This window comes from Nelusetta ayraudi, unplaced genomic scaffold, assembly GCF_046127955.1.
Source record: "Nelusetta ayraudi isolate G7.1 ecotype Tasmania unplaced genomic scaffold, CSIRO-AGI_Nayr_v1 ptg000033l, whole genome shotgun sequence".
Classification (NCBI taxonomy): Eukaryota; Metazoa; Chordata; class Actinopteri; order Tetraodontiformes; family Monacanthidae; genus Nelusetta; species Nelusetta ayraudi.
The window spans coordinates 7,041,918-7,061,042 of NW_027466083.1; the positions used below are offsets into that span (position 1 = coordinate 7,041,918).

General features: G+C 48.5%; 1 protein-coding gene across 1 annotated transcript; it reads right to left on the bottom strand.

Annotated features, from left to right (window-relative positions):
• Positions 1 to 5,128: 5,128 nt before the first annotated feature.
• Positions 5,129 to 16,936, bottom strand: LOC142892001 (protein sprouty homolog 3). Its single transcript, XM_076031993.1, has 2 exons — positions 16,304 to 16,936; positions 5,129 to 9,666 (listed from the first exon to the last, which is right to left on the bottom strand). The coding sequence occupies exon 2, from the start codon at positions 9,578 to 9,580 to the stop codon at positions 8,684 to 8,686; it is 897 nt and encodes a 298-aa protein (XP_075888108.1). The 5' UTR covers positions 9,581 to 9,666; positions 16,304 to 16,936; the 3' UTR covers positions 5,129 to 8,683.
• Positions 16,937 to 19,125: the final 2,189 nt, after the last annotated feature.

Genomic DNA, 19,125 nt, shown 5'->3' on the forward strand with positions numbered 1-19,125 from the left:
AGTAAAGTACAGATACCTGGAAAAATACAGTACAGTAGGTGGAGTGAGTCCAACAAAGCAGCAGACGGCTGTCAACAGGGGGCTAACTATGCTGTTTTCTTAAAAATGACCATTTTAAAGTGAACAACTTTCCATGAGGATGGCAGCTAGAGGGAGCCAGAGCTCCATCGTGTACCAAATGCTGTCTGCCACAGTCAATCTTTTCTTCTCTGCCCTGACCTGGTGCTGTTTCCTCAACACTGTTTGTGTGACGAGGCTCGGCTCGACTCGACTCTGTAAACCTCAGCGACTGTTGCCTTCGAGATTGCTGCGGTTTTCTTACCAGCCTCGCTATTGTTTGTGCAAAGGTGCGTTTGTGTGACACTTGACTGTTCTCAGAACAAAGATGAGTTCATCCAGTCTTCCCACGGACACTCTCAAAGAGAATTCACTGTCGTCCATATGGACACATGAAATTAATGTAAACGGCTTTGCAGGAAGTGCACCTTTCTTTGTTGCTAAACTCCCTGCGGCAGGCAGCGGCAGCGGCCCTCCAAAGGTCCCTGGTCTCCTCAGCTGCCGGACCGAAGCTGAACGAAGTCTAGAGACGTTTGCGAGGAGTTGCGACTGCGAAAGCGCATTTCTACATATTTCGGAGCTCTCTGGGGCCTCCTAGACGAGCTGCGTTGCGTGTTTGTGTATTTTGTGCCGTGACCTTTCTTTTCCTGCGGAGGCAGCAGGCAGCGCCGTTACCCAGGGTCCTCGGCGGGGGCCAGCTGTCAGGGCCTCTGTCCAGCCGTTTCCAGCTCAGACTGTGGGAAAGTGGAGACCGCGGTTCCGTCCCACAAGGCTGGCTAATATCTAGCAGCAGGCCTCGTCTTTCCCATCCTGCTTCCTGGAGCCGCTGTCTAAATATAATCTGCTCAGGATGGTGGATTTCCCCCCGTCTGTCCAAAAACTGCAGCTCCGGAGCGCCGCGCTGACGTTGGTTCCTCCTGCTCCCACTGTTTTCCCATGTGATGCCGTGGCACTAGGACTTATCGGACCCTGACAATTCCAAAGCCTTTCCTTTGTCTGTTCAAGCCAGTGCTAGCCACCAACTTTGGTGTAATGAAATTTGCAAATGTCAAATGTGCGGCCAGTTGTTTGTTTGTTCTCTGCAGACTGGCTGACAGGGGGGAAGATTTACTTATTTTATTGTCACAGTGCACGGCTCAACGTCAGTCAAAGCTAACAGCTAAATCTTTATGTCCTCGCTAAAGCCTTGGGGGTCGTCTGGCCTTCGTCTTCTGCTGCATTTTTTTTTTTTCCACCCTCCAACACTGTAAGTAAGGCCGAAGCCGAGCTTCATGGCTGGATGGCTGATCAGCCCGGGCTGGTTTCATGGCTGGCTGAGTACACGCAGCACTTAACCCCATCACTGAATACCGCACCGCGCACCGCCACGCCACCAGCAGCTGGAGCGGCACCATCAGCGGCAGGCCATTACTGTTCAGGAAATACGCTGAATTATTTAATGGCTTCCCCTCCTGCATTCTCCACAGGATGTGCGCAGTCTATTGAAAATCTGAAGTGTTTGGATGATGGAGTTTCAGGGTTTGTCTTCCTGCGCGTGTGGTTGTGCTCCTTCTCTATGACCTACATTTAGCTTCCTTCGTGTTTTCTTTAGTGGGCTAGCGCTAAACCGACATGGCAGACAGGTCGTTTCTCAAAACCGGATGAGATTTATTGCTGGGAAAGAGCCTGTAGACAACATTTGGAAAGGGGAGCAGGAGAAAAAAAAAAGGCCTCAACAGTGATTGGCCGATCGTTCTGTCTGTCATCATAAGGCTGTCAGTAGGCGCAGTGAGGGTTTTAAGTTTTTCTCATCATCCCAAGGGGAATTGAGTTGTGCTGAAAATTTTCCAAAGACTTATTTGTGATTTTCTTCTTCCAAACAGGAAATGTTGCTATGCTACATTTCACTGTCTTTTTGCTGGAAACTCGCTACAATGACTAAAGAAGGATTGAGGATGGAATGTTTTCACAGTGGATGTATGAAAACTAAAAACGAAAGGTCCCATGTAATAAACAATGGTTTGCAACAATGTTTTCTGGAGGTAACGTGTCCATATTTTAGCTATTGTTACTACAATTTTACAGGAACTGTGCTAAAAAAAAAAAAAAAAAATACTTAAAATCAGTTATTTTCGTGATGTCACAGAGGGTTACTGACATTACCCTGAGCCAGCGGTTGGCACTACCCTTCAAAACCGCTGTGTTTTTGCTCCTTTCCAAACATATGAAATGTCTAACAAAGCATCAGTTTTAGCAACAGGCTGCAAGCAGAGGGCTAAAAATACTGTTTTCTGGTAGGTTTTTTTTTTATTATCATTAATCTTGCCGGGAAGTTCCGCTGAAGTCTGAGATCAGCCAACACCTCGCCAATATTTAGATGAAAGTCTAATGCGTGTGAGGAGCGGGGGAGGCTCCTGCATTCCTCAGGGCAGCCAGAGGAGTTCTGTCATCCCAGCAGCAGAAACAGGAAGTGAGTTAAAATCTCTGTCCTGACCTCTTGACCCGCACAGATAGCGTTCCCACCCTCCCCCATCCCCACAGCTGTGTCCCTCCCCTCTCCTCCCTCATTCCCCAGAATTCCATCCCCACTTGTTTTCTGCCGTGTCCAGTTTGTGATTTTTTTTTTTTTTTTTACTCAAGCATGATACAAAAAAATGGCAAACACCCACAAAAAACATCTATTGGATGTGCCTCTGCAACCTAAGGAGGTTTATATCAGCCAATTTCCTGCTGCACTGTTCGCATGTTAGCCTTGCTGTGGACAGCACATTGTCCTGCTGGAGTTAGCTAATTTGTTTTTTGCTCTCTGCCCGCGATGAGAATGAAAACAAATTTATTCAACAAGTAACAAACTGCACAAATGAAAAGCCAGTCAACCATCACCACAACAGAAACACACATCCAACAGGTTGGCCAACTCAAGTATCGTATGATGCCCCAACAGGCCTATCTGGCTGGACTGACACTGGAGCAATCTGATTGGCCTCAAGTCTTAATGAAGAACTCTTCTGTTTTAAAAGAATTTCCTATGCACTTTTTCCCCCTGATGGACGTCTAACAACTGGTTGAGAAGAGACAAACTCCTGTTTGCAACAGCTGAAGTGCTCCGAAAGAAAAGTTGTCCCACTAAAGTTGCACTCTGGCTGTAAGAAGTTCCTCCCGGGCGGTGCTGCAGAACCTCCCATGGCCTCCAGGAGGTCATACTTTCGAGATCGCGCGCAGCTCTCCTCCTCCACGGCGGCACGGCCGACTCTCTGGCGGGCGGCGCCGATCTCTGACCTCCTTTCACTCCTGTTGCCGTGCCGTTTTTTTTTTTATTTTCCTCCACTCCGTCCACTGACAGCTACAAGCCGCCAGTGACAAGTTAACGTGTGAGGCCCGACCCCGGCTGGGCACCGCCGAGCAAAACAGCCCCGGCGCCGTGATTGGCAGCTGTATGGCTGTTTGACAGACAGGCGCTTTTGTTCCTCGGGGGGCTTAGAGGAGGACTCCCATGGTGCACCAGGACAGGGACAAGAGGAAGGCCCACAGTGAAGATGCACCACTTAAAGAGGAGAGGGCAAAGAGGGGAGGGGTGGGCGTCGGCTGGGGTCAGAGGTCGCGGCTGGAAGTGGCTTCACTCGGCAGCGCCGGTCACGTCTCTGGAGTGAAGCCCGAGCGCATGATTTGTTTTACAGAAGGTTTTCCACCACGTGGCAACTCACTTTGAAATTGAAAGGCTGAAATTTAGCGCAAATGAAAAATATGATAAAATACAAAAATGCAAAAACAAAAAAAAAAAACTGCAAATTTTTACCATCATCTCGGGAATTTTTTTTTTTTTTTTTACATTTCTTGTGTCCACGTGCTGAAGAGGGGACGATCTGACCTCTGGGCTCTAAAGCTGGATTAGTTGTAGTGGTTTGATCAGATCACAACCCGGCTAATGCTCCCTGTTAGCCGCTAAGCTAAACTGATGAGAGAATTTGATTGATGCAAAGATCAGGGATCAATTTGTTTCTGCCAGGTGCGCAAAAACTGGCTACAGCTGTGAAGAAACACTCGCTCACGTCTTTTGTAACCTCTTCAACCTTTTGTTTTGTTTTAGTTCTGTCCTTACGATTTATTTCCTTTAGACGTGACAGTTTTACACCACGCCAGTTCTAAATAAGCTCCCCGGCTGTTCCAGGTGCAGTGGGGAAATCAAGCCGGCAGCCTCTCTGCTCGGCAGGTGGACTGGCAGGTGGACTGGCAGGTGGACTGGCGGGCCGCGGGGATGGGGATGGTTACTGGGTTTGCTGGGTTTGCTGGGTTTGCTGCTGAAAGCTTAGGACGGGAGAAACTGAGATAAAATATTTAGTTTCCTCCGTCACACTTTCGAAACACATCTACTTAGTGTTTGTGACAGAGATGGTGTGCGTTGCACTCCTTTTTATTTATGTGCACTTTAATCTGTGTGTGCGCGTGTGTGCTCGTGCGCATGTGAGAGAGAGAGAGCGAGACAGAAACCGAGAGAGAGAGAGAGACTGTAAGAGCTTTGCTTTAATGCACTTGGATTCAAGATGATGAACTGAAAAGCTCTGCCACTGAAAGGCCCTGCACACACACACGCGCGCACACATGCACACACACCCTTGTCCAATAATCCCTCTGTCTTTTTGCGTGTCTCACTTATGCACACACGTGTATCCAGAGCTCAGAGAAGCCATTAGTGTGACCAGCCTCCATTACTTATTGATGAGGCCAACAGAGTAGTTGCTTGACCTCACCCGCAGCTCGCACACACACGCACACGTGCACAGACATACGCACCATACTCTTGCAGAGCAGCGTTTGACTCGAACACTCAATGTGGCCTCTTCCCAAACAGCAGACTGCTGATTACATGATTTAGATTTCTGAATCCTGATTTCAAATCACCATCCTACCGTTGGAGGAGATGCTGCAGCTGCTTGAAGGGTTTGGTAAGTGGCAGATTTGAAAGTTAAAGGGGTCGGTGTTTTTCAGATTAAGTGATAACTAAAACTTTCAATTTGCAAGTTACATTTTTTCCATCACTTTTCGAACTCCCAATTTCAATTTTAAGTTGACGCAAATAAGCCCCACAAAAACATTTATTTTTTAACTTTATTTTCCTTGTTATCGGTAAACCAGAGCAGTACATCAGTCACAAGGTGCACGTTTGTTCAGTTTTGGAAACTCTTTTTTTATTTGTTTATTTATTTTATTGGTTCATCTTTAGCCAGGAGGGCAGCAGCCACATCACACCGAGAGCAACAGAGGAACCAAAAGACAAACCAGCACAGTGACGATGACGACGACGACGATGCCGACTCTGGTGCTCCTCGTCTCCTCTGACAGCCGCAAAATAAATACTTCACTCGCCGTCTCACCGAGTTACTGTGACCGCGGGCCAAAATAAATACCCATGAGGACAAAACAGCAGTGAAACAACAAAAAAAGGGGGAAAAAAGAGTGAAACATTTTGCCATATATAATATACTTTTTTTTTTTTTTAGATAGATTTCTATATATATCGTTTCCATTAAACTTCTTTGTGGACTCATTTTTTTTTTTTTTTTTTTTTTGCTTTTGTTATTTTGGCTGGTTGCTGATGCTTGAGTGAGTGAAGAAGGCTGCAACATTTCACAAAGTAAAACCAAGTCAAGGATGCAGAAACATTCGGGGGCAGTGTTCAAACATTTAAAGGTCCAGTGTGTAAAATTTAGCGTTGTGAAATGGAACTTTGAAAAAATAGTTGGAATGGTTTCAGTTGGATGAAGTTGTGGTCCATATATTGTGAACCTCTGGTTTTACCCTGACATCACAGCTGGTATCAGAAAAGAGACTTGCGGTATGTTTCTGGCCACGAGATGGTCCGGAATCTTACGCAATGGACCTTTAAGTTGAACCTGAAAAGCAGTCGCATGTACACAATCCCAACAAGACCTTCAATGAGAATTGACATCTTTGAACCAGAATGCTTTGATTGTCTACATCGGATCGGATGGTTTCGCCGCTAGACAAGCGCTTCCCTTTTGTCAACCCACAGATTTGATTACGAATTGAAAGGAAATTTAATTGAATCCGTTGCCGACCATACGACAAATCTTGACAGGGACATTTGAGGTCAAAGTCGAGCCTTGAACCTTTGCCGCTGCTCCTGAACGCACCACATGTGATTGCCAGGCGTAACGGAGAGGTGGCCTGTCGCGATAATATTAATCTCATAGAACGCAAAAAATAAAGCAGAATAAAAATAGCTCTCACCGTCAGTTAGTCAGTCAGCCCCTACTTACATATAAAAATAGAGCAAAGCAACATCTAACGAACAGGGCCAGATTGTGGAAAAGCCAAAAACTGTAACACACACACACACACACACACACACACACACACACACACACACGCAGCATCAGGTGTGTTTCTGTGTCTCTCGTTGTTTATTATCACTTTTGAAGCCTCTGCAGCATTTTTTTTCTTTCCCTCTTCCTGCCTGCGCGATCTCTATCTGAATTAATGGCAACATCCTCCATCTCTTCTTTCTGTCTCCTCCCATTCAGCATCCCTCGCTCCGACCCTCCATCTGCCCATCACCACCGCCGCCACTCCCCCTCATCCTGTCTCCTCTGCTCCCCTCCCCTCCCACGCTGCGTTCTTCTCCGGCCCATTAAGAGCTATCATGAAGTTAATTGCCTGTTTGATCAACTCTCTGCGGACCAGGAACTGGAGGCTTTTAGCGCTTCGGGCTAGCAGTAGGAAGGAGGCTGAGGGAGGAAGAGAGGGAGACGGAGATGTATATGGGTGTGTTTCATGGTCGAGGAAAAACATGTGTCGCGTCATTAGCCAGCTTTTGTTTCTGAAAAGATTTGATAGCTTTCGTTAAAATCGCAAGAGTGTTCCGGAGCATTTTTTCTGTTCTCTCCTCTCCCATCCTGTCACACACACATTGAGTGTTTTCTGAGAAGTGGGCGGGATTAACCCTGACAGACTTCGGGGAATGTCAGAGGTCACGTCATCGCAATAACTGCATTATTGTTTGTTCCAGCATCTTCTAAGTGAACGTTTCTATTCATGGCTGATTCAACGGCCGTCAGATTCTCCCTTCACCTCCGAGGTTGGAAACGCCTCCTCAGAATTTTATAAGTTTGCGACAAAATGCCACGTTTGCTGCCTATGTTGTCTTGTTGTCTCATCTGCCACTGCAGCAGTAGCACGAAACAGACGAAGGAGTGGCAGTTGAAAAAAATTCACTTCCTGCAAGGGTCGTGCACAATTTGCGAAATTACACGACCACAAAATAGGCAATTTGGAAGATTTAGGAGGCTCGTCAACATAAATGACTGTTTAGCAGGTCACCGCTGGCAGCAGCAGAACAAATGTTATCGAATTCACGGTTCTCACTTCAGATTTAGATCCGAAAGACATTTTAGAGCTATGACCGGTTGACATTTAAACCAATTTTTTTTGTTCACAGGCAGCTACTTTTTAATGGATTGGGAGGAGTCCGGGCGGGGTTGCGGGGGGGCAATAAACCGGGTCTGGCTGTGGTTTACTCCCCGCCTCTGGATCTAAAGCTGCTCTGTTTTCCATAAGCTGAGGCTACTGATGATGGGAAGAGAGTGGGTAGGAGGCGGTGGGTTGTGGGAGGTGTGGGGGGCTGGGGGGCAGTAAAGGAGGGTGGCGACAGACTGACTTGGGCAGGAAACCCGACCAGACCTGTGCAGCTCTGGCAAGGCAGACCTGCTAAAAATAAGAGATGGGGGGGGGGGGGGGTTGGGCTTCTTCTGCTGACAAAACAACAAACACTGAATGGACACACACGTACACAGACACACACACACACACACACACGCTTGTACACACACGTGCGCTGCCTAGCCGAGCCACAATGGATGCACCCTCCCTCTGGTTGAATAACCTCTCCACCATTGCGCTCTCGGCTGCTGGGGGGGAAAACGTTGTTCGTCAAACCTCACAGTGCATTTCTGTTACAAATGAGCTTAATAGCTTTAAGATTCAGTCAGTTCGTACAGTGCATGGTCCCAGTGTTTTTGTTTTATTTATTTTTTTGGTGTCTGGTTACAGGTGTGTCCTGTGTCCATGTCCCCAACTTCATCGTCCTTCTTATGCTCCAAGCTCGTGTGGGGTTTATTTCTTCCTCTCCTGAGTCTTTTTCGCCTCGTGCGACTGTCTTCCTCGACAACATGAACTCTGCTGGCGTGCGCGCGCGTGCGCACACACACACAATTTGCCGCGGGCGTCTTTCCTTCCTGATTTGGTCCGTGGCCACGTCTCTGCGCTCTGTGCAATCTCTCTGCAAAGACCAGGAAGGGCAATAAATAAATATATTCTAACGAGCCCGGACAGCGACTGGAGACTCGGGACCCTCGGCGCCGACTGGTGGCCCGGCGGTGCACGGCGGCGTCTTCGTCGTCAGGACACAAACAGGCATGGTAAAGCTTTTGGTCCCTCCTGAGCGGGAGATGAAGTTAAATTTGGGCTACATTGGGTGTAACAACACTTCACGGTGGGATCGTCGCTCGATTGGCTTCTGGTATGCAGGTAGACGGGGTCACGGCGGCGTTGTTGTCGCCATATGAGTCGGGCAGCAGGGTGAGGGGGGCAGACGGAACGGAGCGACCCCCGGGTTTCCCGTCCCGGCCTGTCATAACGGCTTCTCTAGAGCCTTGCCCAGCTCGGGGTGGCCGGCGTTGGGGTTGGAGGCGGAGATCTTGCGGCACACGGTGTTGGTGTTGCTGCACCTGCAGCCGGGGCGCGAGGCACGGTCGTGGGCTCTCTGGCACAGGGCAAGGCACAGCCGGGCGGGCGGGTAGCAGCAGAGGCAGGGCAAGCAGAGCGCCATCATCCCCATGGTGCCCCAGCGGGCGCAGGCGTGGCCCGGGGCGCAGGAGCACGGCCGGTCGGCACAGTTGTCCTCATCGTCCTGGGCAGAGCAGTGGTAGAAGAGGCCCTTGACGCAGCAGAGGCACGTGCCGTACTCCACCACGCTCTCGGCCGAGCACAGGCAGCGCTGGCCACAGGCCCAGCAGGACGGCAGGCGGCGGGGCGCGCAGCACTCTTGGCACTTGCAGCGGCCGCACCGCTCGCAGATGAACAGGTGGAGGCCCCGCTCGGCCTCGTCCTCCGCCAGGCCCTTGCCGAAGGACACGTCGGCCTTGAATTCGCCTTTGGGCTGGGAGCGAACCACCACCGAGCCGGAGTGGGACGGCGTCAGACCGGCCAGGAGCCGCTGGTCCGAGGCGGCACTTGTCCGAGAAATGGAAGAGTTCATGGTGCTGGAGCGTCTCAGGTGGGAGGGGTGAGCCTGTTGCTGACTCTGGCTGCGGGGCAGGGCGGAGTGGAAGGACGACTGGGGGTAGTGGGCGTGGCGTTCGTCCAGAGGGTAGAAGAAGCCGGACTGGGAGGCCGGCTCCAGGGCCACTGGCCGCTCCACGTAGTCATTGTTGGCCCCAATTTGCCGGATCTGGTCGATGGAGAGAACGGGCACCTGCTGGAAATCCGTCCCGTCCGGCTCCGCCCTGAAGGAATGAGTGGGGTCCATCCTGGTGGTCCAGGCCGGTCGGCACCGAGGCTGCACGCCGGGGCTGGAGCGAGGCGCTCCCAACGCTCACGGCACATCAGATAAACCTGGAAAAACACAGAGTGTCAGTCAGACCACTTTTCTTTCTTTTCGGCTGAATCCGTTCTCCATCTCTAAGAAACGCGGTTGGTCAAACGTCTCAATGCCTTCGGAATCTTCTACCAAACAACAACACTGATTTCACAACCACATGAAGACAATGAAAAGTCAGAAACTCTTTGTTCTCCAAGTCTGAACAGCATTTCTCTAGAAGAATTTGAGCTCCTTAAAACCAAACAAAAAAACCTTTACACAACATCACACACGGTCATATGTCACTGTTCCAAGTGCTCCAGCAGCACTTGATTCAAGGTTCTGGCAGCCCAGCCCACCAGCAAAACCATCCAAGCAGCCATGTCATCATGAACGCCGAGCTCCTCTGCTGCCCAGACTAATGCTATTATTAGCCTGCCAGAGCCAGAGCGATACAGCCATGGGGTTCGCACTGTAATTTAGCATCTGTTGAACACAGCAGCTGCTGCTGCCATGGAGGGAACCCACCTGCAAGGCTGAGAGGCCACAGGCGTCACATGCCCCGGAGCCTTTTTTTTTGTTTGTTTTTGTCAAAGAGGTCGTTCGGGAAAGTCTGACTGACTGATGAGAAGGATGGAGATGGACCTCATTTGCATACACCACTTGCTGCGTGTAGAAGTGGTAAAAATAGTCAGTTGGATAATCACAGCTGGAAACGTCCCTAAAACCAAAGCCTACCAGCCGCACTATGCTTCCTGGAAATCTCTGTGTGTAAAATTTTCATTTTGTTCCTCCTCGGTGGTATATTGGGCATTTACGATCTTCCCCCAACAACATGGCCGACTTTGGTGGCTGCTGGAAAAACGTATTTTCACATGACGAAAATTCAGGAGACAGATTCACCTTATGGGAAGTCGAAATATCCACTAGGATACTCAGAGGAACAACCTGAGGCCAAGACCTTCAGACCTTCAGACCACCAAGTTCCAGTTCCTCAGTCAGCACAAGGACATGATGGAAAAATGTATCAACAACCGTCCAAAAAGCAGTGTGGTTTTTTTTTAGTTATTATTATTAAGTATTAAAAAAAAGAATTGTGTTTTTGACCAAAATCTTATACCATCAAATGCTTCCCACAACAATAGGTCCATATAGTGTGCCCCCCCCCCCCCCCCCCATCCCTCACCCCACAGACACACTATAGAAACACAACGGAAGTGCCTCCTGCCAAGTGGCCGGGGGGAGGTGGTGGGGGGAGAGATGGGAGGCTCACATGGTGCCAGAGCCCTGGGAGAGTAATGAGGCCAAATGGAGACGCATTTAAAGGCAACAGATCATGAGATTAGATGGAGGAGGGAAGTAGGAAACAAGAAGCAGCAGCAGCAGCAGCACACAGTCATTCAAAACACACCAGGGCACGTTCATCTCCTCACTCAGAAAGGTTTTCTTTTCTTTTTTCCATCTTCATCCGCTCATGAAACAAGTATCAAATGACCGTCTTTGATGAATCTCTTATTGTGAAAGTCCAAAGATAATAATTGCTGACATCAACTGACCGTGCCTCATCTCCTCATTTCCTCATCACTCTCAGTCAAACCCTCCGTCCGCTCTGAGTCTCTGAACCTTGCTGTCTCACTGCAGCTTTTCCTCCTTCTTTAATCGTCATAATTATTATTATTATTATTATTATTTGATTTTACTTTATTTTCTCAACGATTTAAAAAGCAAACAGACATTTCCAGCGCTGGCCTGTTTGTATCCGGCACTCTGAGTTGCACAGGCCAACGAGTGTTCCCGTGCATCACAATGAGAGGAGGGATGAAAGGGTGGAGGGTGAAACCTAAGAAGGCAGATCCATCACAGGGAGGGAAGAAGGTGATTAGCTGGCCAGCCTGTGAACACATGACAACACAACAGAGGAAGAGGGAGGGGAAAAAAATCTCTTTCTGTTGTCCAGGAAGCCAAACTCAGGCAGCCTCGGGTGGAGGTACGAGCGGGTGAGGAGAGGAGTGAGGAGGCGCAGGTTGGTTTAGAGGAGGATGCATTTTCAAATTAGTGCAAGAAGGGAGGAGAAGCCCCGGCGGCTAATCTCATCAGGCAGAGCAGCAGCGACCACCACTCGCTGCTGTTCTGCCCGACTATCAGACCATCTAATTAGAAGAAGAAGAAGAAGAAGAAGAAGGCCTGCCAACCACCTCCATGACCTCATGGAGACTGACCACTTCCTCGCTGCGGCCACATCGCGTCTTGTCACCTGCAAGTCTTTTCTCTAAAATACTTTTTAACTCATAAAAGTTTCATTTTTAATTCAGGGGCTTCACGGCTTTCTTTTCTCATTTTCGTCAGGTTCGTCAAATCCTTTCTGCAGGCGAACCAACAATCAATTAACAAAGACATTGTCTTAACTTTTTTTCTCACGAGTGTGACGTATTTTTCAGCAAATAGGAAGCAACTGCAACCTTTTTTTTTTTCCGTAACGAAATCTTTTCGATCAAAACAACTAGACTTCTTTGTATTCCTAGATTCCTGTGTAGGCGGTTCGCAGGAAACCTCAGTGGTTGCTGACACTGAGCCAGGAAGAAGAGACTGCGACTCGCCCTTGGTGAAAGGCGAGTGTTTAGGAAGAGACGAGTCCAGATTTACGTTTGGGGCGGCGGCGAGAGAGTTAAAGGAAGCAAGAAATGACGGAGAAGCGCAGCAGTGGTAGGGGAGGCTGGTGTTTCAGGAAGGTTGGCGGTGGTAACCTGAGGACAGCCTTCGGTGCTGGGGGAGTATCAGTGATGACTGAGCCTCTGGCCCGGAACACACACACACTTCTGCTCCATCACAAAAACACACTGTTTTCACCCTACGCTGCCCCATCAGTGACTACACTGACTTCGTATTCTGCTTTTCCTTTGGCTGTGAATGGAATACTCCACACATTCCTGATTGGCTGCAGTTTGAAACGATTAAATATATATATACGTATGTACATATTATATGTATTAGAAGTTGGAAATGGATTATAAGTTACATTATAAGTTGGAGTTGGATAAAGCCTCTGTCTGTCAAATACAAATTCGGCACACATCAGATATGTGTGCTAGCAGTTGAGCTAGCTGAGCTGGTAACAGGCAGAGACTTCCTATTGGTGCAAGGGGGTGGGCTCGGTGTGTCCACCCCAATGCACGGATATGGACGGTTTGGAAGTTGAATGTGCAAGGTTTTGGAATTAAAGTATCAGCTTGGATTGCAATTGAAAAACTTGGCATGAAAAATAAAAAATCACAAATGTTGTTTGTTGTTTGTCTTGAAATTCAGTGTGAAATAGAATAGAGAAAAAAAGTTGTGGAGATGCAACAAAGCTCCTCGTCTTCACGTCTATCACTGCAGTGATATTTGGGTTTTACTATCTTCGACACTCAACAGCTTGTCGGTGGATCCCTTTCGTTGGCAGCTCCACAACGGAGACGTCGTCTCTCGGCCAGCTGGTCGGTCGCTGGACTGCCTGACGGACTTCCGTTGTGTCTCGACCTGCTGACGGTCGATGGAGTTTAATGGACACGCCGCTGCTGCATCCCTGGGCGGTGACATCATGGTTTCGGGCTATTTAAAAACTGACTGCAGTGACCCTTCGCCTCGGAATGAGGAGGGGTTGCCCTCTGCTTTCCTGTCTTCTCCTTCCCCTCCGCCTCCCTTCCTCTCACATCCTCCTCTTACATCACCTTCCTTCGCTCTCCTCTTTCATACCTTCCTCTTGTCCTTTAACTCCTTCAACTTCTACCCTCTTTTTTGCCACTTTCTGTGGCGAAACAATGCTGAAACGTTCCTGGTCAGCTGTGATTTCAGAGCCAAACTTTTTCCTATTATTCTACTAACAAAAGGTTGTTGCTGAAAAGGTATGGGTAGGACCAAATCAACCAAAAACCTGGGAGAAATGAAGTCCAGATGCAGCAACAAAAACAAGAACAACAAAATCCTGTCATTTGTATGCCACGCTGAGCTAGTGGCCAAAAGTCACACTGGACAGATTTTGAAAAGATTTGGTTTTAGGCAGTTTGGTTGAAGCTTGCATCACAACTCGGAACGAAAAAAGACCCTTGAATTAGGTTTGGTAAGAAAAAAGCAGCAGCCGGCAGTCACAGGACTTTCTGGGACTCATCAGTGAGCGTCCTTCAAAGATGAAACACAGAGTCCGACCTGCTGCGTAGCTGTGATTTAAATGTTGTATTAGAAATTGGTTGGTTGTCTTTCAAACCTGCCATTGGCCAGTTTCATTTCCATTGGATTTTTTTCAAACTCAGTGGTTCAGATGCATCACATGTGAGTCGACAAATTCCAACAAGCGAAATAGGCACGCCTGCTGTTGTGGTTAGCATTGTCAGCCCAGCATGTTGCATGACAATACTTATGTACAAATATATGTTACATAACACTGTCAGCGTGACACTTTTGCGGACCAAATAAACAACTGTCACCCAGTGGGGAAGAAAGATGGTGTGTGTGAAGATCAAACATCGGGTTGCTGCGTTTTCTCCAACTTCATTTTTTGTGTGACCTAAAATCTCGACCTCTGGCAATAATGAAAGGCACCATGGGGCTCCACAATCTTTTCACTCTCTATATAAGGTCCGAATGCTTGACCTGACTTGGTGTGCCGTGTGCATGTGTGTGCATGAGCGAGGCACTAAGACCCAGGGGCCTTCCTCCCCATGCCCTGCGGGAGCACAGCGGGATTGAATGACAATAAACTGGACGAGATACCGGATGTGCCGAATCTGACCCCAACGGAAAGACTGAAATAGACACTGCAGGCCAGTGAGTCCAGGCCAGCTAGAGGGAGGGAAGGGGGAGGGAGGGGGGGAGGGAGGAAGGAAGGAAGGAAGGAAGAAGCGCGTGTGAATGAGTGAACCGCGGTGATTCTCGTAATCATGAGAAATGAAAGTAGCGGGTCGACCCCATGCAAGGGAGAGAGAGCGAAAGAGAGAGAGAGCGAGCGAGAGAGAGAGAGAGAGCGAGAGAGAGAGAGAGAGAGAGAGAGAGAGGGAGGCCAAACAGGCCGAGGAGGTGAAGGGAAGCAGGCGGTAGGAGAGGAAGTCTTTCTGGAAATGTTTGATGCAACACAGACGGAGAGCGACAGTAATAATCCAATCAGAGGATATGGGTTAATAAAATAAAAATAAAGAAACGGGAGCGATCTGATACGTCATGATGTCAAACCGTTAACACTGATTCAAGGCAGCCGCTCAACACTCCCACAACACGGAAACAAGATCCCACCATGTAGCCTCTCGCCTGCAACGGGACGTTTCTGCACCAGACTCCATTTAATAGGAGATCATTTATATATAGTTAATGTGTGTGACTTATACCGCCAACAGCCGACAAAACTAGCACAGCAGATCAACTGCAACCACTTGATGGAGGAGTTTATTTTTATTTTGTTTGGGGCAACTTTGTTAAGCTTGGCTTGATTGCTGCACTTTGATTTATGCCACATGTCCAACTGTGAAAGAACTGGCGAGGTTCTCATAAAAAAAAAAAAAAAAACTTGGAATGTGATTAGTTTAAAAAAAACATTGAAAGTGAACCAGTCACCAATCTGGTGTTGCACTGCGGTACTTAGGTGCTTCCACAAATTGTGTCCAAAACCAGAAAAAAGTGACCACGCTGACATAGACATCGTTGATCATCCCCCGGCTGGAGATCCCGCCTCCTTTTTTTTCCTAAAAGGATGACGATTGGTCCGGTTGTACTCTGACCGGGCCTGACCCCAGAACTTCTAAATCGTGCCGCAACTTGGTGTCACTTGTCATTCACAGAGAGAACATTAGCACCCGACATCCATCCATCCATCCATCCACCATGTTCCTCCCCTTCCCTCCACCCCTCCGCCTCTCCCTCACACCATTCACTTTTCTTTCTATCTGCAACCCCCCCCCCATCCCATCCCCAGTCCATCCCATCATTGGCTCATCCCGCCCCTCCCCTCCTGTCCCACCCCAGCGGAGATGGGTATTGACATTCCGCATCCGACCTTGAGGACAATCAATCGCAACCCCACATGTCCCCCCCGTCCCGATCGCACACACTCTCATGCATGCACACACACACACACACACGCACACGCACACATATCAGATATTAACATGTAGCTTGACGATCGTTTAAGGATCGTTGGTGAACGCGTGTGTCCGCGATTCATTCAAGTTTGTAAGTTCGAGGAGGAGAAAAAAAATTCCAAGCTGGCACCAAACTGTCAGTCGCTTCACAGGAGGATATCAGTGCAATGAGCCGCAGCAAACCGTTCCGCATTTTTTTTTTCTTCAACTAGGAAAGTTGAAGTGATAAGAAACGATTTGAGAAGTTGCAAATTTACTCACATTCAGAGCAGATAAAAGATTTTCCAGACTGCCCCTTGTGCACAGGCTGACAACTACCCTCGTCTTCTTCTTCTTCTTTTTTCACTGCTCCTCCAACTTATGAGACATTTTTGTACCATTTTAAGCCACCATTCCTGCTTGTCTCAATTAGTTTGAGGGCGGAAGAGTACGGAGAGCCAAAGCTGCTCCATCCCAAACACTGCTGTAACTTGGACTTGGCAACATTTTTAGGAATCCCCTCTTTCTTAACAAAAATCAGTTTATTGCTCCGAAGTCGGTCGGCAGTTGAGGATGAAAGCGTGCCTACCTCTGATTGGAGGGAGATCCATCCCGGCGCGGCGTGCTCGGAGTCCTGGCTGCCCGTCTATATGAGTGTGTATGTTTTCTTCCAGTATCCCTACAAAGTGGCTGTGATTTCTTGTTTTTTCAGTACTTTTCCCTCAGTTCAGTGTCTCAGACGGACTCGTCAGAGTCTGGATTGTGACATGCACAGTTTTGGCAGGAGGTCACTCTTGTCCTCCTGGGGTCGGTGTCGGGAGGATGCTCCGGTCCGGCGTGACGCGCCCTTCCTCCTCCTCTTCTTTCTCCTCCTCCTCCTCTTCCCGGAGCGTCTTCACCTCCTCCGAGACGCCGGATCAGAACGTGGGAAGGTCTCCTCTCCCTTTCTGGTCCGGTCGGCGCTGCTCTAACGGTGACAAGTGGAAGTTTATCTCCACCCAGTGTGGACAGATAGACAAAAGGAACGATGAGAGACGCTGACAGAGGAGCGTTGGCAGATCAAAAGTAGTTTTTTTCTTAAAGTGCAGCTAAATGAGGCTTTTTTTAGAGTTGGAAAGCTTTTCAAAAGTAGTCGGACTGTCTTCTCCTCTTCCTGTCCTGCTGTAGTTTCCTCTCCTCTGCCCCACAGATGAATGACTGAGAGCTGGATGCTCTCTCTCGCTCGCTCTCTCTCACTCTCCCTCACTCACACACACACACACACACACACACTAGCCACCCCCCCTCGCTCTCTTGGCTCACTCTCCCACTACGCTCTCCCTCCCTGTATGCTTCTCCTCCCATCACTGGATCCAGCTCTGCTTCCTGATTGTGACGATAAAGAAGCCAAACGTTGTGTCACTGTTTACTGGAGCAGTGAAGGCGAGACAAGCTAATCGTCAGGATCAGTTCTGAGAGCGCGCGGCCAATTCAGGGGCCTGTTTTTCAACTGTTTATTCTCCGAAACACATTGAAACTGGGATCCGTTATGAGCAGCATTTCTACCAGCGAACAACCTTTATTGCCCGGTGGCCACTGCAGATATTGCAAGCTAGAATTTACACGGCATACCAGAAAACTGATTACCGTAACGTACCATACCATACCATGCCATGCCATGCCATGCCATGCAGTGCTACATGATATAAAATGTTATTGTCCCAGTAGGAAAATTTGTCTTCGACTTCAGTCCATAACATCAAGAAACTGTCACATACCTATGATAAATAGCAAAATGGCACTTGGCTTCTCCTGAAGAGCGCCAGGACGCTGTTGCCCAACTATATCAGGCTATTTTACTATTCAAAATTTCAATCTTGATCTCGTGTCTCTCGTTGAATTGTCGAGTGTGGTCTAGTTTGAAGAGCAAGCAGAGGTGCAGTAAACGGCAAGTTGTTGACAATCTCCAACGGAAGGAAACACTTTAAACCGGCCCATTCACTCCTCCGTGAGGAGGGGTGACATCACTGACAATCTGCTGCGTGACTGTAATTAAAAACCGACTTCTCTGTGTGTGTGTGTGTGTGTGTGTGTGTGTGTGTGTGTGTGTGCGTGTGCGTGTGCGTGCATGTATTTGTGTGTGTGTGTGTGTGTGTGTGTGTGTGTGTGTGTGTGTGTGTGTGTGTGTGCGCGTGCAGGCCCTACACTTGTGCGACTCGCTTTAGTCCGGATGGTTGCAAGTTGCTGAGTAAGGGTGCAAACTAAAACAGACAAAAGCACACATACACATTCACATGCATGAGCGTCGAGTCGTGCTGACACACACACACACACACACAGAGGGTAAAGTAACCGGACACTGGTCCCTAATGGGGGTGAGCTCTGCTTCCTGTTGAGGAAAATATCTGAGATGAAACAATCTGCTGATAGAGACGCACTGGGGGGAGAAGGAACGCAAAGAGGACAAGAATATCAAAAATGTTGTCTTTACCTCTTGTATAAAACAAGTGAGAGTAATAAGAACATTGATTTTTCGCATACCAAAAAAAAAGTACCAGTACCAACTGGTACTTTTTTTTACTTGTCTGACTATCAGACTAGTAACTGATAACTTTTAACTGGTACCTAGACTAGACCATACGAGTGTGTAATAACTGACGGCTCACATCAGACTCGTGCACCTTCTCTCTGTGATGTCCATCATGGCCTGAAGCTGTGTGGTGAGGTCAGAACGATGAAGTTGCAGCAAAGACTTCAGTACAGGTTCAGTACTGGTGTTGAATGTACGCCTGACTCTCGTGTGTGTGTGTGTGTTAGACAGATGTTCTGGGTCAGCCAGGGATCAATGTCAAACGGCCTGGTTAACAGCACACAGCTGACAAAGTCATTCATTTCTGCCGGCGCTCTTCGTGTGTGTGTGTGTGTGTGTGTGTGTGTGTGTGTGTGTGTGTGTGTGTGTGTGTGTGTGTGTGTGTGTGTGTGTGTGTGTGTGTGTGTGTGTGTGTGTGTGTGTGTTCCATAGTAACGAGCACTGCACGGATGACAGGAGTCATCCCACCCATGAAGTGTATGTGTGTAAACTGCAGTCATTGCAGTGTTTCTCACATGAGTAACACTGCACACACGTTTTATGATGCACGACCACACACACACACACACACACACACACACACACACACACACACACACACACACACACCCCTCTCAGTGTATACTAATGGACCCTCAGTTTTTTTCTCAGTATTCGACCAAAGCCAAGATGGGCGGCACTCCACTCCACTTTCATATCCTGCATGCAGGCCGCACTGGTGATGTCATCCGGAGCCAAAGTCGTTGCAGTCCCACCGCTAACTTTTTGCAAATCCCACCTGAGCTGCCAATCATTGAATTATCATTGGTGGTTGACATCTTGAATTAACATAACCAGCGGCA

Bases quoted from the DNA above. Each gene is read 5' to 3' on its own strand.
- LOC142892001 (XM_076031993.1), bottom strand. From the start codon at position 9,580: ATGGACCCCACTCATTCCTTCAGGGCGGAGCCGGACGGGACGGATTTC.